This window comes from Meleagris gallopavo, chromosome 2 (assembly GCF_905368555.1).
Source record: "Meleagris gallopavo chromosome 2, MGAL_WU_HG_1.1, whole genome shotgun sequence".
Classification (NCBI taxonomy): domain Eukaryota; kingdom Metazoa; phylum Chordata; class Aves; order Galliformes; family Phasianidae; genus Meleagris; species Meleagris gallopavo.
In genome coordinates this window covers 68,053,871-68,080,089 of record NC_139405.1, presented here as the reverse complement: position 1 = coordinate 68,080,089, position 26,219 = coordinate 68,053,871, and the positions used below count along the sequence as shown (strand labels likewise).

General features: G+C 38.7%; 1 protein-coding gene across 3 annotated transcripts in view; it reads left to right on the top strand.

Annotated features, from left to right (window-relative positions):
* LIN28B (lin-28 RNA binding posttranscriptional regulator B) overlaps nucleotides 1-26,219 on the top strand; it is an 84,101-nt gene that overhangs the window by 34,576 nt on the left and 23,306 nt on the right. For all 3 annotated transcript variants that reach the window (XM_010707560.4, XM_010707559.4, XM_010707561.4), the window contains exon 3: nucleotides 8,545-8,729. In XM_010707560.4, the coding sequence (XP_010705862.1) occupies nucleotides 8,545-8,729 (185 nt within the window). The remainder of the gene's footprint in view (nucleotides 1-8,544; nucleotides 8,730-26,219) is intronic.

Sequence of the window (26,219 nt, the reverse complement as noted above, 5' to 3'; positions counted from 1 at the left end):
GGCTGTACTGTTCAGTTTAGGGCCTGGTGGTGGTGGTGTGAGGATATATAGATGACCAATGAATCTTTGGAAATTTGGTCACTCCTTTCCTCCTCCTATGGACAGGATATGACTGGTTGGCTCTTTGGGCTCCAGTCCACAGGTAGGTGGGACCAGCCAGGGTAAGGGAAGATGAAGGAAAAAAGGAGGTGGTAGCAGAGATGGACTTCTACTTCTAGGGCCTTAGCTGTGCCTGTACTTTCACAGCCTAGGAAGAGAGACAAATTTGTTCATTAGCTTTGAGAACCAATAACCTCTGTAACAGTTGGCCGTTGACAATCCAGGGATGGGTTTGAGCTTGAATCTCCAGCCAGGCTGTTGCCCCAGCTCACTCTTTGTAAGCTTCACCCCTTATCTTATGATAGGGCCCAGTCCTTCCATTGCCTTATGCTCTGCCTCTTGACCGCTTCAAGTTCCTGAGATCCAGCAGGATCCAGCCACATTCATCTTGTTCAGCTCCATCTTTTCCCACTTCTTCAGTCCTACCTGACTTACTGTTCCCAAGTAAGATCCATTCTGTCCATGGGTATGTTTGACTTGTAACCGGTTTAACCTATGCTGTCTCCCCCACAAGCTGCTGTTCCTTGATAGTTGGTAATTAGCTGTTACACCACGCTTCAGAAAGGAGGAGACAAATGATATAGTTTTGGTGTATTTTGCCATGAGAACGCGGTGAGCTGAACTGTCCCTGTACTAACATGTCAAGTCATTTGTAAGAAACGCCTGCTTTCATGTGTCAGTCTGTGGCTACTGTAATTGCCAATTGTGAAACACACAGTTTTCTCACATAAAACTAGGACACAGAAAGGCATTTAAACCTCTTTGCTTTTTCCTGGTATTATTTTTCAACCTTGGTTGAAATGCAATTTAAAGGTTAAGGACAGCTTCAGAGAGATTGAAGTTAAGGGTTTGCAGTGTGAAAATATGGCTCTTTTCCAAGACGCTTCTGTGCAGGAAAAGGGAAAGGTGCATGTAAGGAGATCCTGTTACACTTGAATTAGCACAGCACAGTCTGGGCCTGATTTCTATTTTTTTTTTTTTTTTTTAATTATATGTAGTCTCTTGAGGTGATAGGAGGTGGTAAGGAAGTACTTTATATGGCTTTATATATGGTACAGGGATTGTCATTGCCATGCTAGGAAATGAGTAGAGAAGCACAGGAACGAAGGCTGTAGACAGAGTAGGGCAGGCAGGGAAAATGAGAGTGCTGCAGCTGCTTCTGAAAATATGGTTAATGACACCAAAACGGTGTAGTAAATCTGAAGGAAGTTGTGGTTTAGTTTTAGGTGAAATAACTGTACCATTGACTTAGTGCTTTCTACAGGAGCAAATTCTCAGTGCATGGAAAATGCAGCAAAGTATGCGGGTTGTAAATTGCACCTTCCTGTGCTCTTGCAGTTCTATCTATGCTTATGGGACTCTGTTGAAATTGGCTGATTTCTACATCTTTTAGGGGACGACTGTGTTCACACTGTATTTGGTGTATTTTTAACAAGAGTGAATCATAGCCATATTGTGTGCTGTCTCTCACCATTAAACTCATGGGAGAAGTGCCAGAAGGGAGAAAGCTCTGTTAGATTCACCAGGCAGATTTTGGTCCATTTGTATCCCCCGTAGAAGAAATGAGAGAACCAGGCTTAGTGGTACTCATGGATTTTCTGGTGTTCCACTTTTTTTTTTTTTTTTGGTGTTTCAAAGAGTCTTGATGCAGTCCCCTGCTCTGAAAGAAAAGGCCCAGGACTTATTATGGCATGTCCATTCTTCTGGTAATGTGAAAAATGCTGCAATAACTGCTTGTTTTGACCTCCACCCGGGTGGTTTGGGTTTCCAACAGAAAAGGGGCTTAAAAAATACTCTGCCCAGAACCTCCTAATGAAAATTAAGAGGATAATCTGTCTGAGGCAATAATATTCATTTGTTCCTAATCGTTGTAGAAAGACCCTCTTGAGTTTCTGCTAAACTACCCGCAGCAGATGAGGGTACCTGTAACAGAAAAATGGCAGCTTCTGCTGTGTGAAGTGACAGCACTCAGGTCAGTGTGGAGTTAGTGGCAAAGAACTGAAGGGAGCAACCCCGTCCTGGGAAGATTCATACAGTTCCATAAGACGGTATGGCCAGGCAGTAGTGGGGACAGTGGAATGTGTTCAACCATTGAGAGACAATGAGGAAAAAAGATACTCCTCAGTGGTAGACTTTGGAGAGTATTAAAGCCTCCTAGGATTATTGGTGTGGTTTCAGGGTATCACAGAGGCAATATAAGTGACATAGTGGTGAGGTGCAGTCAAAAGAAATAGTGTGCAGCATGGGGCGGTCTCTCCTTACCTGCCACGGCTGCACTCTCACACAGCAGCTTCTGCTGAAGTGTGCTGGTGGCTTTTTGGCTCTGTGGAGACTTGATTCATCTGAAACACAGCAAAAAGCCTTACACAACCAAGAATAGATGAACGGTTTTCTTTCTGGGTTGGTAGTGTGAGGCTGAGGTTGGGGAAGAGGAACTGTCTCTCTGAACCATCTGAACTGTATCCTAAAACTGTTACCTTGTTGCTGGCATGACTGGTGAAAAAACAAGTAAACTAAGAAATGAGAAAAGAGACCAGCGTCATTTTCATGGTGACAGAGAAGAAGGAAAATTGGATGAAAGAGGATGGTATGCATTGTAACACAAATGTTCTGAGTAAAGAAAAGGCAATAACTAGTAGTAGAAGACTAGTTATATGGGTGCTATGCTGTAACAGAAAATTGTACTTACTATGGTTAGAAAGCAGGGTGAGATTAGGGAGAAGCAAATGAGATGTTTATTATCCAGATTCTTTTCATGACTATACAAAACTAGAACAGCTGGTGCTGAATATGTAACCAGATATAGAGGCAGCAGAAACACAGTCAAGTAGCATTTGGGGCCTGAACGCAAATACTGAACATTATGCAGAAAATTAGCGAAGTGTTGTGAATGAAGCGGTGCTGTGTAAAGAAATACACAATGCAGTGGAGTATGTTTGATCAGATCACATTGGGAAGTATTCATGACCAACCTGCTGTAGACTTCTATCTAAGGATTTATACACAGAGAGTGTAGTAATAATATTACAAGAAATACTAGTTGGAATATTGTCATTAAAATTTGACTGTATTAGGCCAGGCTGTTATTTAAACACAAATTATAACTATATTCTTATAATGATGAAATATTTCTGGACATTATATTCTCTAATTTTCTTCTCAGAACTGTAATCCAGAATAAAAGTCATGTTATTTGCAAAGAATTGATGACATTATAGAAAATTGGTTGTTTTAAAAAACAGAGACAAGGCATGGACTCGGTTAATTTGGTTTAAATCAGGAGATAAAAAGTCAATAGTTTGGTTTTTTTTGTTTGTTTGTTTGTTTTAAGGCTTAATTTTGTTGAATGGGGAGAACCAGTCTGTGGACTTGGGTAAACTGACCCACTGGAGGCTTAAATGGAGAAGAGGTTCAACTTGAATACCAAGTAATGAAAAACGGAGAGAATGTTGAGAAATTACATGTGTCTTTCTAACAGTGGACTGAGTGTCTCCTAGCAGGGCTGTTGGTAGTGAAAAGGTAATGTGAAAGGAAGGAAGAGCAGAGAAGCTAAGAAAGAAATGCAAGACAGAAACAAATTCCAAGTAAATGAGGATGTGAAACTGTGGTGTGCCAGCTGCACTGCTGTACCTGCCTCGGTACCAGTTCTTTCTCTATTTTAAAGTTGCATGAAATTGCTTCCCCTGCCTAGTAGCTGTCGTCTGTGTGTTGTATAGGTGGCTGACACCTGAAGTGCAAGTCTGAGAAATGCCAGAAAATCTTAATAGCTTTATTTTTCAAGTAAAGTTAGAAATATTTTTTGTAATCAAACTGCAAATTAGGTGCTGTAGCTAGTAATGTGGTTGGTTTGTTTGTTTGTTTGTGTGATGGTGGTTTTGGGTTTTCAGTTGTTTTATGTTTTTTGTTTTCTTTTAACATTAAATACTAAGTTGCACATCCTAATTTCAGTAGCTGCGGTGTCCACTGTGTGCACCCTGGAGCTCATTGAACCATTCTGTGAACAGATTTAGCTCACTGGAAAAACAGAAATCTATCCCCATTTCCTCTTCCTCTCACTCCTCCCCCTCACCTTTTTCTTTTTTTTCCTTTTTTTTTTTTTAACTGAGTTTGTTTCCTGTCAGATTAGTGGGTTAAATTGGCTTACGGGGAGGACTGAGAAGTGCCAGATTTGGTGCAAGATAAGCCTCTAGGAGCAGGAAAAGACCTTTAAGGTCAGCAGGAGCAGGGAGCGGGGAGGGAAGAGTGGCAAGAGGTTAGATTGTTGCATGGATGGACGGCCCTTGGGTTCAGTGTAAATGCAGAGCGACTTGCTGCTCTTTGAGAGGCTATTGTTTAACACAGTGGATTTTTTTTGTTTGTTTTAGCATTTGGTCTGCAAAAAAATATTATCTTTAACAGACATCCTAAAGTGAAGTTTAGTGGACACTTGCAGCAGTCCTTTAGCCTGGCTGGGCTTCAGGATTCCATCCCTCGTATCTGGATTTAATTGTAGGTAATTTCAGAGGAAAAACCATTTTCTTACTTTGTGAAACTCAGCATACTGGTGGCATCTGGTCATTGTACGGAGCAATCAATCAATCACTAGATAAAAAGAGGCAGAAATGAGAGATACAGAAAATAAATGATCTAAGCAGAATTGCCACCAAATAACTCCCTCCCCCCATGAATTTAATGCCTGCCCCAGCAGTTGTTTACAGCCCCAGCTAGAAATGCAGAGAAGTGCTGAGGAGGCACATGCTGGGAACCTGTTCTCCTGACTCCCTGGACATATTAATAAAAGCAATGCAGACTGAATATCAGAGATCAGACCCCTGGAACGAGCCTGAATTCCAAACTTCCTCTCTTTTGTAGAGCTGAGGGAGTGTTGCAAGCACTCCCTGACACTGTCAAAGAAATGCTATTTTTCTCTGGGACAGTCTTGTTAATACAATTTATATTTGTTATATTTTGGGATTTGTTTCACACTAAACAATACTTTTCAGGAACTTGTGATCATGGGTTTTTCACTCCAATTATTTTTTTTGTAGTTATTACTGTCACAAAGTTCACAGCTTTTTGGGCTGCTGCTTGTAAGGAGATGTGTAAGATGCTACATTGTGAGCTAGAATATCAAGAAATAATTGGAAGTCTTTTTTTTTTTTTTTAAGAAAAAAAAAATCTTAAATGGCACTGTCAAAAAAAAAAAAAAGACAAAAAAAAAACCCACCAAACTGTCTGAAGCCACTGTATTGACTTCTGGTAAAAATAACAGTGAAGTCTGTGACAGTTGAAAGAAAGAAAGGAGTAAAAGCATGGTGCTTTTAAGTTTTCTTTCTTCATTGGCAGTGTGCCCATACACCCCATTCAGGGCTCTAGGAATGGTTCACTGACTTGAAATTCTGGCTGCTTTTAATTGTGGGAGTTTTATTTGTTTAAGTAATGTGAGGAAAATACTGAGTTAGGACTCCTCACGTTAAATTATCAACTTTACAGACATTTTTTGTTCAGCTCTTCATCAGAGTTGAGAAAGACTCTTAAGGGTTTTAAACTTTTTATTTTTTATTTCTTTATTCTTTTCTGGTTTCCAAATGCCAATTTTTTCAGTCATTACTGCACCCACAGAGAATCTATGAGCAGGCTGACAGTGTTGTACACATTCACATAGTAAGTCAAAGTACACCAAATCCATCTGTAGCATTGATAAGCTGTTAAGGTGCATTAAAGGAGGGTGCTGTGCCAGTCATTTAGACTGGTTTTTTTTTTAACCTTTGCTGCTGTAAGAAGTGCTTGGGGAAAAAAGCATTCAAAAAATGCTTAATGATTTATGAAAGCATGATAATTGTACCATAACTTCTGCTTGTAAAGATACTTTAAAGAAAACCTCTTCAAAGTATGCTTTATTTGGAAGTGAAAATTCTGTTGTTAGAAGCGAAAAGACAAAAAATGGAAGCATTTTAGGCTACTCATAATGTCCTGTCTTAGGTTGTACTTTAAGTGAGTACTTTTTTCTTTTGAAGTAACGCAGAAGATACAACATTACGTGCATATCAGGTATCAGCCTCTTGGTGTTTGTTTTATAAACTGAGACTTGGAAAGGAAAAAGTCTTGCTGTGAACTTACCTGTATGTTCATTAAGTTGTAATTAAACAAAAAGATAGTAACATCCGTGCCATATTCTGTATTAGAGAAAAATTGAGGCTTGTGTTTATCTGCTTGAGGTTCCCTTTGTGATAAGCAGACGCCTGTTTTGTAATAATGGCCTGATTTTGAAACAGTTAATTATATGCGTTATCTGGGGACAAAATACTTACCATTTACCAATATTTCTCTCATGGCTGTTGAGGAGGTATGGGTGGGCCTAGAGATGGATTAATGGCACAGGCAAAATCTGTTGTTTCAAGTGATAGTGTCATCTTCTGGGCATGTTTTCAATTTTGGTGTGTCTTCACTGTGTCAGATTCCTTTACTGCTCTGCAGACATTTCAGAATGGAGGGCTTGCCTGAAATAATGCTGGATGGTTTATTGGTTTATATATAGAACTACTGTCTTCCCTGTCAAGTATTTGTTTTAATGCTTAACAACGCTTACAACGTTTTTTGGAAGAGCCACATGTGCTTGAGCTGTGAAACTGGATAAACAAAAATAGCCAAAAGTTAGCCTTTCTCTAACCAGTGGAATTGTGTTGGTGCTTACTTTTCACTGCTGGAAAAAAACAAGTAACTGAATCTGTCTGTCAGACTAATGTTAGAAATTTCTTGGTGCATTATGAATGGTTGTTGCTGGGTAAACTTGGCTGGTCAGGTACTTGAGCTCTTTCAAGCAAATATGTGTGTGTTCTTTGATATGGTTTTGTTACAAAATAATTGGGAATATTTCTTTAAATTTTTAATTTAGCTTAGCAGTGCTGCAGAAATGCTGTTCTACATTATACTGTGTATGAGTGAGCTCCAGCATATCTGAGTCATAAAGAGTGTGGTTGGAAGGGATCTCTTGAGGTAGTCTAGTCCAACTTTGTGTAGAAGGCAGGACCTTAGGTTAAGTTATTCAGTGCCCTGTAAAGCCAAGTCTTAGCTGTTTCCAGCAAGGGGAACTTGACCACTTGTCAGGCTTCCCTGTTTAATTCTTTTTGTACTGAGTGACTTGTCCTTACATCAAATTAAATTTCCCTTAACCCAGTTCAAGCCTGTTGCTTCTTGTCCTGTCTTCAGTTATCCTTGGGAAACACCTCTTTCTTCTTTTCTATATGGACTCAGTCAGCTTTTGTTCTTGTGCTCTGTTAAAAGTCTGTGAAGATAACATTGTCAGCCTACAGGGGAAAACATCTAAGCTGCTGCCAGACATAGGATTTAGATGCCAAAACAGGAGTGTATCGTGCTGTTTTGTATGTAAGAGTGTTCCAGTCGCTGCATGGGCCAGGCAGTGGTGGCACAGCCATTAGAGGTGACCCATTGTCTTATGAAACAGCAGTTAAAAGTCTGTGGGGAATATCCCACAGTACCTAAGCTGGCTCAAATGTCAGTGTTTGCACAACTGATTCTCCCTCTGGATGTCTACTCAAGATCCACTGAAGATATTGGTCTGCTGTCTGTTGATGTCACTGATGAAGATGCTAAGGAGTATCGGTCCCAGCACTGACCCCCCATGGGACACCATTTATTGTTGGTCTCCATACATACACTGAGCCATTGACCACCACTCTCTGGACTCAATCGTACAGCCAGTAAATTTTGGTGGTAGATAGATGAGTTGGACAAGGTGATCTTTCCAATCTTACTCATTTAATGTATATCTTCTAAAATAAATGGCTAGTACAAGCAGTGTCTATTGTATTTTTTTTTTCCCAAAAAATAAATTGTCTACCTTAACTTGACAGTCGTTTTTATTTAAGAGTTAAATTCATCACTTTGGTCCTGGGTTGCAAATTAACTATTGTATGTAATTTATAGGAATCAATATTAAAATTTTCATTACATTAAAATCAGTGGTGAGCTTCTGTTGATTCCAGTTGATCCAAGATCGTGTTGCTACTATGTAATATCAGACAACATACTGGTATTTATTTTACTTGTTCTTGTATTAATAATTTCTTTTTCTGTGAATGGAAATACAGATCTGTACTTCCCATTTCATTTTAAAAGATTTTTCACTTACAGCTGTCCTAGAATTTTTAAGGTTGCAGCACTTCCCTGCCTTCTTAGATCAATAGTATTCAACATAGATGAGGAAAATATTTCAATTTTGTTCATGCTGAAAAGAAAAACACATTACTTGTTCAGTGTTGAACAGTGTTTTCAGTGTATCCAGGACTAGAATTTGTAGTATTGTCTGCTAGCTCATGCAGAGGAAGCTGTTACTCAACTTGTATATATTCTAGAATAGTAGACAGAATAATTTGTCCCGTCGATTATGAATGTAAATATTGTTTTTAAGACAGTGGTAACCAAGAGTGTTTTTCCTATTTGCAGAGCAAGCTTTACATGGAAGGATTTAGAAGCCTAAAAGAAGGAGAACCAGTGGAATTTACTTATAAGAAATCTTCCAAAGGCCTTGAATCAATACGGGTAACAGGCCCTGGTGGGAGCCCCTGTTTAGGAAGTGAACGACGACCCAAAGGGAAGACAGTACAAAAAAGAAAACCAAAGGGAGATAGGTAATTACCTTACTTTGTTATTTCACCCTTCTTTTTTTCTCTTTATTTGAAAGTCTTTTTTTGAAGTTATGTTTTCAGCGTTTATTGATTTGTGAAAGGAAACCCTTCTGTGTAAAGGTGCTTTTATATGTAGCATAGTAATTTGATTAAGGCTATTAAGCTGTACCTGTACAACTACATAAATCGCTCACGTGATTGGTTTTTGTTGAGAAGGTTTTATTGAATTAGAGGAAGTCTGCAAAGGAATGTAATACTGTTTTGAAAATACTGATGATGGAGTGTGAAGACAGGTCGATCTGAATACAGGTGAAGTAATGTCATGTTTAGTTGAGAACTGTGCATGCTAAAGAGACTGTTGTGTGCACTGACATTTTAAATTGTGCATCAGTAGTTCTATACAGAAGGGGTGAAAGTAATATTGGTGAGGTGTGTGTTACTTGGTTAATTATATTTTTACTCAGTGAAAAGGGTATCTGAAGTTTCTGAAAGTCATAACGGTTGGTGTCTGAAGTAGTATTGTAATAACATTGTACAGGTTAATGTTTAATCTGTTTATGTTTAATCCAGAGATGCAGTTATGGAAGTGCAGCAGTCTGACTTCTGTTACTTTACTCTCTGCATATGACAGCATGACAAAGTTCTGTAATTCTCTTCACTGTGAGGCTACCTGCACTTTATTTCCTAAGGACAGCCTTTCCTCCCAGAAGCACTTGTATTTTACGTGACTCTCACCTTTACCTGAATCTCCTTTTCCTCATGACATTGCCAAACCCAATATGTCATCACTGAGATTAAGGGAAAAACATAGCTTGTGAATATACAGCCCATTCAGAGCATCCCAACAGCCAAGTTTTCCCTGCAGCATGATGGAGAAATGGCTCTCTTCAGTTACAAATTCTGGAACTAAGAATACCTTGTGAAAGATATGGTCACCTAGAAAGGAAGCATTGCCCAACCTCTGGAAAATAGGGATGAAACTATTTGCTGGATACAGATGAACTCTGCTTGTTCAAAAGGCTTCCTCTTCCTTCTTCTTTTCCTTTTTTCTTTTTTTTTTTTTCTTCTCATTCTTTTTGTTCTCATTTTCTCTTGTTCTCACTTTTTTTTTTTTTAATTAAGGATTGGAGTCAATATGATAGTTGTCCCTCTTTCACTTTCTTTGTGAAATCCGAGGACCATGAACAAAATTTATTGCTGCTGTAACAGATCAGAGTCCATAACCACAACAAGGGTAGACTTTGTAAGCAGGACAAAGCTTCCTATTTGGTTGGTCACTGTATCTGACCTCTCAATGTTGTGTTGCATGCAGTGGCTGTGACAAATCTTTTTTTTTCTTTTTTTTTTTTTTTTAAGGTATGCTTCTAGTATTCATAGCATTGTTATTGTTGTTAATGTATTGTAATGTCGCAGCAAACAAAGGCTACAGTCATTATGCTTTTGTTCTGTTTATTGAATATCTATGTATGAAGAAAGACAATCCTTGCTTCAAAAACCTTAAAGTCTAAATTGACAGGTCATAAATAGACCAGGAAAATTAATATATATTTAGGGAGAGAGGAATTTGAACAACCGTAAATATCTGTAGTGCACAGGGTAGTCAGTGCAGAGGAAGTGATACTTTTAAAATGTAACTCATCCTAGGAAAGCATCTAAGATATATGGGATGCCTTGTGGTTGTCATGGACTTCAGAACAAGCCTAGCTCCAATGCTGTAGATATTTCCTTTGCAAGTCTCTAAAGATAAGTAAGATGAGTCCTACTTTCAGTGACATTTTTTTCAAATCTAAAGCATAGTCAAAATTGGGCAGATATATCCTGGAAAACATTGTTGATGTTCACCTTACTATAAAGAGGGAAAAATTCAGATTTACACTGGGTTAATTTGAACATGAAATTTGTTAATAGAAGTTAATGTGCCTATGAAACATAGGCAAAAGCCCACCTCTACCTTCAAATTCTTACTTTCAAATAAGACTCCAAAAAAGCCTGAAATTTGAACTTCCTGAAGTAGCGCTGATGTTATTTTTGATGATGAACAGTGTCTTTCTTGAAGAAAAATGATTGTTTAAACAGCCAGCCAATGGAAAAGTGCATCTCCAATATGCATAGCGGAAGATTTCTTTTAAGATTTCCATTCTGCTGTGAAAACTGCCTATGTTGATGAAAGTTAATTCCATGTTCTGGTGTTTGTCTCTTTTCCATACTACTGGTGTAACAGCATGGGGGGCAGCCTCACTGCAGGTTTTGAAACTTCTGTTTAAATCGATCCCATGGCTGTTAGTGATAGGAGCAGGATTCAGGGCAGAAGGAAAGAATGGCAGAAATGGTTACAGATATCAAAGACGGAAAGAGAAAGGGAAGAGCAAGCAAAACATGAAGGAAGAGGTGAAAAAAGCCGTGATGCTGAGGTGACCAGATGTTGCTGGTTTGTAGATTTTGTGGTATTTCCCCAATAGACTTGGTCTCTCAGTAATTTGCTGAATATTGTTGCTGTGGGGACATTGCTTTGATAATAATTCCCCCTCAACATTACTGTTGGCCACGTTAAGTTTATAGCAAGGTGAGGGAAAGGTATGTAATTGCTCACAGTTGTACAGGCCATTTTGGCATGTTTCTCAGCCAGCATGCTAATGCGTACTAGTATGGGGAAGAGAAAGTCTTGTGGTCTGCATGAAATGAAACTGTGGCCATAGGCAGCTGGCAGGCTTTAGGTTCCCAGACCTTACTTTAAGCTTTTGTAATATCTATGTGTCTTATGTGTTGTTTTGTTTTTTTTTTTCAAAATATTAAGAATAATTTGGACTAGAGTGGAGGCATCTGAATGATGCTCTGCTGGGATTTAAGTCTTACAGATGCATAAATGTGAAGGAGCAGCTCTTGGCATTTGACTACCTAAGACATCCAGGGATTGAACAGGCTGCACAACAGGATGCAATTCCTTTCCTAGGAGCCCTTATCATTTGCTGATATGTTTTGCTTGGCACGGATGTGTGTAAGAACTTCTTTACAGTGAGAGTGACGGAGCACTGGAACAGGCTGCCCAGGGAGGTTGTGGAGTCTCCTTCTCTGGAGATGTTCAAGTCTCGCCTGGACGCCTACCTGTGTGACCTGGTGTAGGGAACCTGCTTTGGCAGGGGGGTTGGTCTCGATGATCTCTAGAGGTCCCTTCTAACCCCTACAATTCTGTGATTCTGTGATTAGTAGTGATCTGACTCAGAAGTACTTTGTGCAGCTCTCTGAGAATGACCACCAGGAGCTGACGTGAAAAAGATAAATCACTCTGAATTCTTGTCTTAATCGTCTGCTCCATAACTTGTAGACAAGTCCATGATATCTTGATTGAGAGCAGAAAAAATAAAATTAGAACTTAACCAGCCATCTTAAGAAAAGGTTTGGAATAGGGGAAAAAGAATTATGTTTTGTTTTGTTTCTTTTTCCCCAAAACACTTCATTGTTTGTAATTAACCTAGAACAAAACTGTGTGAAGGACCATTTTATCACTCTAGATTTTATTTTTCTTTCCTCTTTTTTTTTTTTTTTTTTTCTTCCCACATCCATACCTGGAAAAATATTCTTTTAGTATAGAAAATATTTAAATAAATGGTACCTCTAGGTCTTTGCCACAGTATTAACAGAAAACATGAGTGATGCTCTCAGGACTTGAGAGCTAGGGCTAGGGCTATCTTTGAGATCTGAAAATATTATCCAGTATCTATAAATATTTCTGATTCAAACTCAAAGTTTGATACTTTTTCAGCAGAGTGTTTGAGGTGTACCTGATTGTATTTGGCACTTAATTCAAGTGGAACATTTTGGGTGAAGAGAGGGACAAATTTTTTTTTTTCTCATGTTTGGTGTCTTGCGCTGTCCTCCACTAACACAACACTTGTAGCTGAGATGCATCCTTCTAGCCCAGATGAACTGCATCAGTAAGTGGTTTGGATTTAAACCTGTAGCAAATGGGGTGTTCTGAGACTTTGATTTTGATGTGAAATATTCCACCAACTTGCTTTTACAGAACAAACCTGCAAGTAGAGCATGAAAAGGAAGCTGAAGTCTGCTAGAAATTAAATATTGCCACTGAAAAGACTGTACATGCTGAATTTTGTTCTGGGCATGTGGCTAGTGAGATAGCCCTGTATTTGTAACTCAGTTGGTTAAATTGTAAGGAACACTGGAGCACAGATGTAACACTTCCAAAACCTTTTCCAATGTAGACAACTGCTAATGAGAGACAACTAAAAAAGAAGTGTTTTTTGTGCTAAGATGTTAAGTGATATTTTTTAGTAATTCTCAGATATGACAGAAAGCATAATTTCCAAATATTTCTAAATTGCCAGCTGAAATACAGCCACTTGAGGCACCGGGCTGTATCAAATAATAAAATACTTTCCTGATGAACTGTCACTTAAATTAGTTTGTGTCTGAGTCAGAAAATGAAGTCTTGAAGGCATTCTGCAGATGATCCAAAGTTAGGTTTACAATAAGAATATTGTCTTTTTCACATACTGCATCTTTAAGAGCTTATGTTCTGCACAAGCAACTCTCAGAGGCGATGGCACTGTGGTGTACTATTGAGAGCATCTGGGCTGAAGTTAGTAGAGCTAGGAGAGCTAACGTAGGAAACAAAAGTTATGAGATACAGCCATTTCAGATTATATCAAGTTCCATCTTCACTGGCTAAATCATCCTCAAGTGTCTAATTCTTCTAGAAAAGCTTTTGATGGCTCAAGCTGAGTTGGATCTTGCGATGGATATTGAATAATTTGGGTGGTACAAGCTGTGAAGGAGAACATTGACCTAGTAGGAAATGGAAGAAGACCATAAAAGCCATACTTACAAAATGGTGGGGACAGGGTGGCTGGGGAGAGCCCTTCAGAAAGGGGTACTTCCACTCCTGCTTGTCTTACCCCTCTGCCAGCCCCAGAATGCAGCTGTTCCCTGGGGACCCACTTCAGGCCCTGCCATAACATCAAAGGGCATTAGGGCAAAGGAAGTGTGAGAGAGCAGCTGCACGGAGGATGGATGAAAACCTCAGAGCTTTTCCCTTCGACACAAAATGGTGTCAGCATCTAACTGTCAAAGGGCTGAACTTTACTGCTCCTCTCCTAGGTAGACAGCGTGTATACTTCTGCCCTTTTCTAAAGGGGAAACTGGCAGAAGAAGTCATGCAGTTTTTTGCACATTTCTTAAAAATGCAGCCTTGCAAAAGAACGTTACCTGAGGATGGCATGTCAGTTTAGAATGTGAATATCTCCTTTTCCCTGGCTGTCCTTCAATTAGTTTTAGATAGTAAGAATTTGTTTCTTTCCAGTTTTCATTCTTCTTTTTGCTGTTTTTCAAGTGTAGTGTATTTTGTTCGCTGTTTGCTTTTTCTGAGCATCCCAGGGATTACACTGCATGTGGGGATTGTGAGGATCACCATGGTTTTTGTTCTTTTTCATAAAAACTATCACGAGATGAGGTCCCTGTGGCTTAGCACACAGTTTCCAACAGAAGCAAGTACCTAAGAAGAGGCTATAGGAAACAAGAAGGTTTTGCTTTCCATCTCTTGCATTTAGAGGTTTAGTCATCTCTTCAATGCCAACACCTAATCTGCACAGGATGGATAGATGGTGCTTCAGGTGCCTGAGAAGAGCTGGACACAATTTATTTCCTTAAGCAAAATTTGAGATTATTTGTACAGAAACTTATATGGTTAAGAATTCACACTTCCTTAGATAATAGGTGATAAACCAAATCAGATATCCTTTTTTAAATGATCTTGTTTTCATTCTTTCTAGCTATGCCATAATAAGCCACCAAAATAATACAAATTACAGGAGTAATTCAGCAGCACAATGCTGCTTTAAATCAAACAAACAAAAAACATTTAAAAAAAAACAACCAAACCTGAGAACTTCGCACTACTGCACATACTTTCAAACACTTAAATCTTTGCTGGACTGTAATCACTAGGGAAGTATATACTTGGGGAATTCTGAACTTTCTTCTGTGTGTAGGCTAACCACTTTTTGGAAGGTGTAACAACAGTCCCGTTTTTGGTTTTTTTTTTTTTTTTTTTGCAGGAGTGGGGTAAAACCAGAGGGCTTAATTAAGAGAGTTAAAAATAGGAAACTTAAAAATAGCTGTCACTTGGTGTTTCGGAATGGAGGCTTGAAAGCTGGCTTGGAGATGGATCTCTAGGGCAGGGGGTTAATCTTCCCTCGTCTTTGTGCAGAGCCATCCAAGTCTAAGTTACAAGCCTCTGAGAAGTGTTACTGCATATATTCATTAGACAGCCCTTGTTAAAATCTCTAAATCATCCATCTGTGTTTAAGTGAGCTGAGCAGCCACAGACTGGCTGCATACCAAATACACAGGCATGCTTCCAGGACTCAGCATGTCCAATGTGATGAGAATGGAATCATATATCCAAAAGTGGATATATCTTCAGCAAAAGATGAAAGGAAGGTGGCTTAAGATCATGAATACAAAACAACTGCCACTAACCAGAGTGTATAGCAACCAGCATCTGTGGACAGGACGTTGTTTGGCATGATTTTATCTTCTGATAAGATAAGACTGAGGTGTTACACATGAACTTCAGTCTTCTGGAAGTGCCAGCTGTAGGAGCTATGGAAGAGCAAGAACTCAGAGTGAGAGCACAAGCTGGGAACCCTTACCTTTCAGAAGAAAACAAGCTTTGGCTCGCCTAGCTTCTACCCCTAGGTCTAGCATGCAACAGTGGGAGTTGCTTCCTCAAAAGATGATGGCTTTCTCTTCCTGCCTACTTCCGTTTCTCAAGCAGTTGCAGGCCAGGATGCGGAGCCGAAAGATCAATTATTGAAGTGTTGGGCTAGGCAGAGGAATGTTACAGTTGTGCAGAATAATATGTGCGTTATTAGAATAAACGTTTCTATTTTTCAGAAGACTCTTAGGAAATCACATTCCAAATTTCGTTTTAGAGAACATTATTTAATTTATAAAGCCAAGTGCCCACTAGACACAGGCTACAAAGCTTGATTTGGTCCCTAACAAGCTGCAGTGCCTCTAGACGAAGATCAGTTATTTTGGGGTACCCAGGCATAGTGCTGTAGTATGCTGCGTGGCAATGCAGGCATTTCCTCATTCATTGAAAAGGCTGCTTTTTGTTTCACATGTTTTTAACTATCAAATTCACCAGAAGGCAGCTTGAAAGTAAGGGCTGTGTTTTTTAGATCCCGTGCTACTCGTAAACTCCCATGGCCATGCTGTGCTTCAGCCTAATTGCTCAGGTGAAGGCAGGAATTGGGCTTTGCAGTTAGGCACAGGAATCAACAAAACACAGTAAAATACATACTTCCTTTCAATCATACGTACCTTCTGGTAGGGCTACTCGTGTGTTTCAAGTGAATGCAGATTTCTGTGCTGAGGGAAGAGCTGGAAACCTGGTGGCAGGTTTGACTGATTTTCACCAAGTGGTGTCTAAGGCTGATTTTCTTCACTAGGAGCTTGCTGTATGAACAGAGTAGAGACTGAATAAAATTGTCTGTGGTATCTGCTTGTATGAGTTCGCAGTTGAAATAGGCCTCAAATTTTCTATAATGTTTGTAATAAATACAAATTTGTTGTTAAAGTAAGTAGATAAAATTCTGAGGAAGTACAAGGAACAGATGAAGTGAGTAGGCTGGTGTCAATTTTATACAGCCTCATGTAGAGTAAAACTATCCCTGCACAGCAGATGGGTTGCTTAAGTATATACGCTGTTTTCAGAATGCAGAATATTTTTCTTTAATTGGATGTCTTCTTGAGCCTTGTGTTTTCAGAGTATCTTGCCACCTTTCATCAAGTGATGAGCTGTCTCCCATTTACAGTAAAACACCAACATATATTTAAGCCTGTGCTATGGTGTTCTCTTACATCTGATGATAAAACTGGAATCTTCCTTTGGGCCTGGAGGAGCAAATTGCTACAGAGTATCATGGACATCTAAACTTTTTCAATATGCCATGCTGCAAAAAGCTGCTTAGAGAATGAAGCTCTGGAGTTCAACCTATAGAAGAAAGGGAGTAACCTTTTCAGCTGCCCCATTTAATTTGCTGCTGTTACAATCAGCTGCTGAGATCGTGTTGCAGTTGGAGGAGCTTATGATGATATTCCATAGCCTGTTCACCTTTGAGGAGCTTAATTCTTCCCGTAGCACTTGCTTCTTTTTATGCTAGTTGGACAGGCATGTGCTTTACTTTTGAGGAGATTTTGAGACAGGATAAGTTAATTTATATAACTAATGGCAGAAACAAATGTTTTTGTTTTACATTTTGTGTATATTTTGAACAACTTCAAAACTTTCAATAACTTAAAATAGTACTGTTTCTTTCAATAAGACAGGATCTCTCTATTGGAAAACACTTCTTATGATCATCTCATGAGAGCTCATTTTGCACAAATGCATAATATTGTTAATTCAGAAGAAAAGAAATGAAAACTTCACAAAACATACCAACTGCTTTTCTAGTCCTGTAGTAATGATTCACTCAAGGAATTTGGAAGCAAGAAAGAATTGAAGAGTTGCACACTTGGGAATTTTGCATAACTTGAGAGATTATGATATGGAATAGATGTTAGCTTCAGGAAATACAAAGCATCATTTCAATTTCTAAAAATCTTGCTAATATAACTGGTGTTTTCTTCATTAATTCAAATTTCTTACTGTTTATTTCCTTACTACTAAATTAATGTACTCCTTTCAAGTAGAAAAGAAATAATAAAAAATGTGTATGCATTTTCAGGGACCAATTCAGTAAATTCTTCAACCTGTCCTTTGAAAGGAATAGGGAAAAGGACAGTATTTTAAAAGATTTCCCTGACTGTAGAAATTTCTTTCCAATTTGATGTTGACCTGACCTACAGATTGTGCTGCTTTTTTTTCTCATGTGTTGCTCTATATAACTATCAGCCAACTGAGAACAGAACTGCTTGCAGCAGGGCAAACAGTCCTTCAAAAAAGATGCTGTATTGCATTGGTAAAATGAAGCCCCAAATCCATTTTTATTTCAGGAAAAGTTGCATGTCCTTGCTTTTTTTGGTGTGTTGGACTCCAGCATCATGTAGGAAATGTACTGAAGGCACGTAATCAATATATAAACCAAAAGAAAGGTTATAATAGTGATTTCAGATGATGGAGAAAGAAGTGCCATCTTAAGTAAACTGCCAGGGAATTGAAAGCTGGACAGACCTAAGTATAGCCTAGCTGCTAAGTGAGGTATTCCCAAAACATTGCCTTTGATTTACTTCTTTTGGCAAATCTGAAGCTCTTCTAAAGAAATAAAAGTTCTGGAGCCCTTTAATACGGTAATACAGTAATATAATTCCAAATTGCAGCAGCTGTTTCTTTTATTAGCTGCAGCTTCATGTTTCTGTCCCTGACACTTAAAGATCAAACCTGCTTAAATATGAATCATTTATAAATGTGCATTTACTTCAATATCTTATTTTGTCAAGAAGCTCAGCAGTTCATTATGTAAGAGGAATGTGTCACAGAGGTAGTCATCTCTGTAGTGGTGCAGTCACATTGCAGTTATTGCTCTGTGAGTCCCTCACCTCTGTGAGTGTGCCTACAATGTGCTGGAGTTCTTCTCAAACAGGCAATAAGACATATGTTATGTCCTGAAAAAAACACATGGTTTTAAGGGCATGTTTACAAGAGGAAAGGTAGTTTTATTTAGGCAAAAAGAATGAGGTCCTACATCCAGAAGCAGCAGAACAGAATGGGAATTTGCAGTTGCTTCTTCTGATTAGATGAAGCTGGTCAAAGAAGAAACAGTGGAGCTCAGAAGGGTCCTTCAAGCTGGCTGACTTGGACAAGATGATACTGCAAGGTCAATGAATAGGGAAGAGATTAGAAAAGAATAGGGACATGCAAACAAAGATGGACTTGAGGTAGATCAGGGATGAGAGGGAAGAGTTTGAAGAGGAGAAAACTAACTCGGACTCTTGGCTGAGGGAGGCATACCACTGAAGACTGTGTCATATGAGAAACATAGATTTTCCCAGCCTCCAAATTGTCATCCAAAAAGTTGATAGGGAGATCTTCAGGGAGTGCAAAGAGATCAAAACTGAATTGGTTTCCTCCCTTTTGAAAGACTGCCAAACCAAGTCAACAGCTAATGTGTAAGGAGCTGAAGCTGAGGTGGGAACGAAGCACCTGTTTTACAGTCCTGTGGAGACTCAGGTGATTCCAGCATATCTCTTCTTGCTGATCTGAAATGAAACTGGCCAGCCTTCTTTTGATGCAACCCTGGATATAGTTTGCCTTCGGAGCTGCAAGTGCCGCTGTTGACTTGTATCAACTTTTCATCCACCAAAAACCCCATGTCCTTCTCCACAGAGATGCTTTCAGTGAGTTCTCCCAGTCTGAATTCAAATCAGAACTGTGACCAAGGTGCAACACCTTGTACCTGGCCTTGTTAAACCTCATTAGGGTCACATGGGTCCACTTTTCAAGCTTCCTCAGGTCCTTCTGGATGGTGTCCCTTCCTTCTGTAGTATCATCTGCATCACTCAGCTTGATGTCATCTGCAGACTTGCTAAAAGTGCACTCCCACTGCTTAGGCTGTTATAGACGATACAGAGCACCGGTTCCAAGACAGACCCCTGAAGGAAATTTCTTCCATTGCTGTTAATAACTTTTGTTTTCTAGTCCCTTCACTGGCCTTGTTGCTATTCTCTGCATGTGCTTGAGCAACTCAATATCCTTCTCATAGTGGAGGACCTGAAACTGTAGCATGCATTTGAGGCGCAGTATATGCTTTCAAGGGGCAATCGCTAGTCCTGCTGACGATGTGATTTCAGCATGCTGTTGGCCTTCTTGGCCATCTGGGCACACTGCTGGCTTGCGTTCAGCCCACTGTTGGCACCCCCAGATCCTTTTCTGCTGAGCAGCTTTCCAGCAGACTTTTCACTCTTCCCTGAGCTTGTGTTGCTGAATCAGGATGTTATGACCCAAATTCAGGACCTGGCACTCAGTGTTGTTGAATGTCATGTGTTTAGACTGAAAAAAAATATCAATGCTGCTGTATTGTGTTCAAGATTTAGGTGAATTTTCATGTGAGTCTAGGCACTGAATAAACTAATAGACTGAAGAAGTAGTATTAAACTATTGTGTTTGCTTCCAAGCAGTAAGTGAGAAAAGACCATGCAGGACACCTAGCATGCTATCCTATAGTTCAGCCAGTTAATGCAGTATAAATTATTTCTTGCTCTTCAAATGCTGAATTTGTAGGTAAAGAGTAGAAATTAGCTTGACTATCTGCTTGGTTGCTGCTTGCTTTTGTTTGATAGTATACTGAAACACTGTAGGAAACGGGCGAAAGGACTGATTTCACATGCGTATAAGAACAAAGGTGGCTATAGCAGAGCTGGAGAAATAGCAAGCCAAGGCTGGCAGTATTGATGAAGTAGATGGAGCTGGGTTTGCTCAGTAACAGAGCAGGGGAATGGTTAAGGAGGAAGGAGTTGTGAAGGGTCACTGTGAAATATGGGAGTGAGCTAAACAATTTCTTGTCTTTGATCTCCGTTCATTTATAATCTTAAAGGTATTGAGTCTCCTGGCACTATATCTTTTACAATGAATAGTTGAAAGTAAAATAAAAATCATATAAATTGCAGCAGTGTTGTGCTGAATGGCTTTCTTAGCCGAGAAGTTTCTTGGAGTTTTACTCTTCTAGCCATCGGACAGCTTAAATGCTAGGCATTTAATTTACTTCAGACGGCTCTGAAAACAATAGCAAACCACAGACTGCTCTTATTTCTTTGTCTGCAATTAATGTTGCAACAGCCTTTGCATCAAAGTTTAACCAGAACGCTTTGATTTCTCAATGATAAATGGATATCTTCTGACCAATATAGAAAATTGAAATAGCTGAACGGTTCAAATTCAGCTTCAGATTTGCTAGTGTTGAAAATTGATGCCTCTACCTTTTTGTTGTGCTAAACTAATAATACAAAACAAAGAGAATAGTGTGTGTGTCAGTGTGTCTGTGCAGTGAGATTAGTTGTTCCATAAAATCAGGCAGTTTTGTTTCTTCTGTTAATAGAAGGCAATCATCAGTAGTTGGCAATAGGATTAGAAATTGTGACTCTCATATACAAAGAAAAGTCTTATTTATTTACCCTTTGAAAGGTTTATTCACATTATCTTTCCCTGAGTTATTCATAGCAAAAAAACTTCTTTCTAATGAGTATTTCAAAAATCTTTGATTTCTTACTGATTGGGTTAATCTTTCCAAGTTTTGGACTTTGATATATGTTGGGGGAATCATGGTTATCAGCTCACATAATTGCTACTGGCAATATGTGCCTGCCTCTTCTCTTAATAATTACTTAAAATGTGCTAAGCACTTGAATTTTAGTAAGTAAAGGAGGAATCCACAAAATTTAGTTGAACAGAGCTGTGGAATTTTATTAAATATGAGATCATTAATCATTTCAGTTCTAGAATTTTTGTCATGTGTATTGTATAAGCTACAGATTTTACTTTGAGCTCAGAAATGAACTGTTTATGCTTTCATATTTCTAACTCACTGGAGCCTCACAAAGTTATTGTTTTCCCTTACCATCTCTGCATTTCATTTATACTTAAAAAAGAAATGTCTTGCATGTTTGTTTCTTTGGGTGTTTTTTGTTTTTTTAATGAGAGCTGTATTCCCATTGTCCAAACAAGCAGCAAGGAATCTGCTGTATAGCTGATCACAGCAAGAAAATGAGGGAGCAGTCTCACCGATAATCAGTAAATTTGTATGAAGTGGTGCTGTTTAATTTTCTCAGTTAGTTATGCTTTATCTTCATTCCTAAAAGAAAACAAATCATGTTTAAAAATGCCTGTTTAGAAAAATATTACTTTAGAATATAAATACTATGGATATTTAAAACATACCTTGTACATTTCCATGGGTTAAAGATGCAGGCTCTCAATTCTCTCCTGTCTAGAGCTTTTCATTTTTATCTTTGAAGTTTGGTCGTTATCCTGTGTTGGTGCCATTGTTTTTATTTTAGTATCCTACAGAAATGAATTTATAGAGTATCTAGTCTTTTATTTATTTTTTTTTTATTCTTTTTTAGGAATAGTTGTGAATGTAACATATCAACAAGTTTATTTTTATATGGTTTGTGGAGCTGGATTTTGGAATTTGCTTTTTTAGTGGTTCTTTTGTGGAAAAGAAATCTTTCAGGCATGAATTGATAGTCCAGATCTTTTGAGGTCTGTCTGTGCTAACCTATGACCTCTGTTCTTACAAGGTCAACATCTGAGGGCAGGAGATTAAGGCAGTTAAAAGATTGGAATGGGAACTGGAATGGAAAAATTAGCCAGCACATTTTGGGTGGAAAACATCAAAGTCATCAAACAATTTGCTTATTTTAAACTCAGTTTAAGGGTAACAAGCTAATTGTACTATGTTTGTTGATGCAAGCAATTTATATTATTTGAGGAGATTAACTGAAGAATTTTTTTATTGGAGAAATGTAACGTCTGCTCAGTATAAATGTGCTAAGTATTTTGTATAGTAAATGCCTTTACTAACATTTTTTGGTTTAATAATTCAAGATCTGATCCTACAGTCCTTGTACTTAATTAGCTGTATTTCTTACAAGCTGCAGTAGTAAGTGTTGGAAATCTGAATCTTATTTATGATCTGTTGAAGGCCCTTCATGGCTATTGCAGAATACAGGTGCTGTCTGTACATGAGAAAAAGTTATGACTCTGGTGCTTAAAAACATTTGCTATATTCTCTTTTTGTTCTAGCTTTTCAAATGTGAATTCCTTTCCAATGCAAACTTGTCACCAAGGAATGTTCTTTCATAGATTATAAATGGATTTAAAGAAAATGGTCTGTTTGTTCTTGCCTGTCGTAGTTCAAAATTCATTAGTTTGTTTTAAAAGAATGAGGTCTTAATCTTTCATTTGTACAATCAGTTTCAAAGATGATACTATCTAGAGAAAGACAACTTTCCATGTCTAAAAATTAGGTGAGTTTAGGCATATATATATGTATATATATACACACACACAATCATATTTTTCTCTTGCTTGTTCGAAGTGCATATAAAAGGGGTTTCAGTGTCACATGCATAGAAGGACTACGTGTTTTGTTCTGCAGTCCCACCTAACAGAGAAAAAAGTTACGGATCTCAGAGCTCATGTTCTGACTGATAGATTCTTTGTGGATTCATTCTAGCCCTATAGCTACATCTGCTTATTAAATTAAAGCACTATAAAATACAACTAAACTAAGGAGATAGCCGCAGTCTGCAACTCAGACTTTAATCTTCACATATTATCATTGTCCTTTTAATAGTAAATAAGAGGGCATACGTGAGATTTAAGCACCTTCTCAAGCTTATAACTTTCCAAACAGTTCATGTGAAGGCTGAAACTGTCCTTTTGCATTTTTTAGCTCTGACTTGCACTTGAGGGAAATGGAGAAAAAATGGTCACCATAATTTTTTCTGTCTTTCACGGAGGAAAATGAAGGGAAAGCAAGAGGAACTGTAATGGGCTGCAGCAGGCCTCAGACCATCCTCACAGATGCAGTACCCTTTGGCTTCCTTCCCGCCATCTCACTGGGCTGCTGGAGAAGCTGCACCAGATGCAAAGGCTACCACAGCCGCTGTGCCCCACAGCCCTGGGAGAGCTGCAGGCGTGGGGAAACAGGGAGTGTTTGGCATGGCAGGAGCAATCCTAAGGGCTGCTTAATCTCAGAGTCTGCTCCCTGTTGAATTCTAAGGGTAAAATGAGGTTGCTTCTTATCAGCCATTTTGTGACGCTTGCCAGCCCTCTCTGTGGTTAAATAAGTAGGCAGGGTGGGCAGGTGCTGAACTAATGCTGTTATAGAGAATGGCTTCGGTTACTCACTTACAGAAGCTGTAATAAGTGCAGTGAAATATGTTTTTTTTTTTTAATCGGGAAGACTCACTTTTCAGGATTTTTGTTGGAAGCGTGTATCCCCTAGTAGCAATTCGAACATCCTGGCTATAAGCCTGCTTTTCTTAGTTTTCTTTTGGACAACCTTAAGAAATAATTTATAGATGACTGAGATTCCTGTAAATGGAGAGTGGGGTGCAGGAGGTTTTGCATCCCTTAATTTCTACCTTAGAGTACCAAGAGCTGCCTCCAAGTTTGGTAGGCAGTAGTTTGCAGGACAGCATAGATAGTTTGCTGAGTTAGAGGGAAGGGGAATTCAAAACAATTTTTGCATGACTCAGAAACTATATTTGACTTTTTATGATGAAACCCTGCTTCATTTTTGCTTTTGTGAAAAATAGGTAGACAGTATTTCTCAGTTTCCTTGCACGTTCCCTTCACAACAAAAATTTGCTGCTTAGCTAGAGAAAACTCGACAGAATTGCTGCAGATAGCATTTTGAGGCTTATGTGTTTGTGAGGGTTGAAATTTCTGCCAGTGCAGCTGCTCTGATAGATTTCTGCCTGCAGACTCACTGTGCTCTTGGAATCAGCATCTCCAAATGGACTCTAATTTGCCTCAGCTGAGTCATTTCCTTGCCACGAACTGCCATGAAGAGACAATTTCTTCTGCTTTGCTTTCTAGGGTTTAGCCTGCACTGCCCCCACTCTTTTCAAAATAAGAACTGATCAGAAAATACCTTTTGTAATAATGCATTCAAGTTCAGAGGGTTTTAGAAATCTGAATTATTGGTGGTCTTCTTAGTTGAAGTGGCTGTTGGTTTCTGTGTTTTTTGTTTCTCCTCTCTTGGTAGCTGCTAATTTGAATGAAAAGCCAACAAAGAATCACGTTGCTTTTCTTTGTAAGAGGTAGTTGCAATTGTCCTCCAACTGCCAGGTGAACTTGAATGTCCGAGATACTTCAGTATGGTGATGGCTATCCATAAAATCTTCACAAGTACATCTTAGTATATACAACCTGTTACATCTTTTTTACTTAGTGACCCCCATTTCTTGCTTAATTCTTGTGTAAAATATGAATGAATATGAATTAATCAAGTTTGAAAGCTTTTGAATTTGTCAGAATAATAATAGCCGTTGGTGTAAGGTGTAGATGCATTTTATAGAAGGTTGACTTACGGTTTATGAAAAAAATTTAAAAAGATTTTGTACATTTATATTGTATATGTGTATTGCATACTCTTGTTATTGTACGTGCACATATTAGATTTATAAAAGGTTGCTCACGCTGAAAGATGACTTAATCAGATCAATTCAGAATAAGATATACACATTGATGACCTCATCAGTTCAAAAAAGTAGTTTTTATAGTTGCAAGGTAAAGCTGACACAAACAGATCAATGCTTTTTTTTATGCTGGCAGTCATATTCCCTTTCTACTCCAAACTTTCACCAAGTGAACCAGGTAGTTGTGTAATAAAGTGATTCTGTGGAATTCATGGCGAATTCCAGCTTTGTAACCTGGCTACTTTACTGCAGTCATTGGTAGCTAGGATCGTGCATGACTGGCTGCAAAAGGTGCTGTGTGTGTTGCATTAGTAGGACATGTTCTAACCAGCCAGCAGTCCTTAATCTGTGTCACACTGTGCTCTGTTCTCCCAATTCTCTCTGTTGGTGCATCTCAGAGTGCTTGATTGTACATAATTTGTGTACTGCAGGATATGGTGTTAGGCAGAATGCAGCAGTACCAGCACAGTAAGGTTTTACCTTACTCTCTTAGACCAGACAACAGCAAAAGCAGCAATGTAATGACATTGCATCTTGCCCGTGTCAGGTCAGTTGAGAGTTTTCACAAACCTGCAAACATTTTGTGAACTACAGATTATGGTTTATACTGTATGTGAAAAAGTCTATAAAATACAAAGTGCTATTAGTCTGGGAATTACTCATGATGCTGTATACACAGTAATCACTGTAGTGGAAACATCCATCTGCTATAATGAGATGCTGTGTTGGGAAGGGGATACTGCCATGTTTCCTTTCAGTGGTAGCAGGTGGTAAATTTGCTTAAGCTTGCATATTTTGTTACACTGTAGAGGACTGCAGTTTGTGGCATATAAATCCATTTTCAATTAACTTGGAATTGTTTTTTTTTTCGTTTTTAAAACAGATTCTCAGTTAAAAAAGATTCCACAAGGACTGGTTTATGTATAAAGACTTAAATCTCCTTCAAAAAAAAAAAAAAAAAACCAAAAACCCACAACATTGTTTTACTAAAGGATAGTTCAAATTTGTTTACAAATACTTGTTTCCTTGAAGAATCTAGCTGTGACCTGCGCAGCGGGTCATGCACATTAGTAATGTGAAAACTAAATGTGGTGTTGAGGAGCAGAATCAGGATGGAAGTGATGGTATTAAGAACTGGAAATGAGGTAAATGAGGTCATTGGATAAGACATTTGTGGGGTGGGGCTGATGGGATTGAAGAATAGGGGTGAGCAGTGCTCCCCTCTTCGTGGCAGGGAGTGGAGGCAAGGCTGGCATGCAGGGAGCAAGGGGCTGGTTCTCCTGGATGTGTATGGAATGTTGGAAGACAGAGGCTGCATGGTAT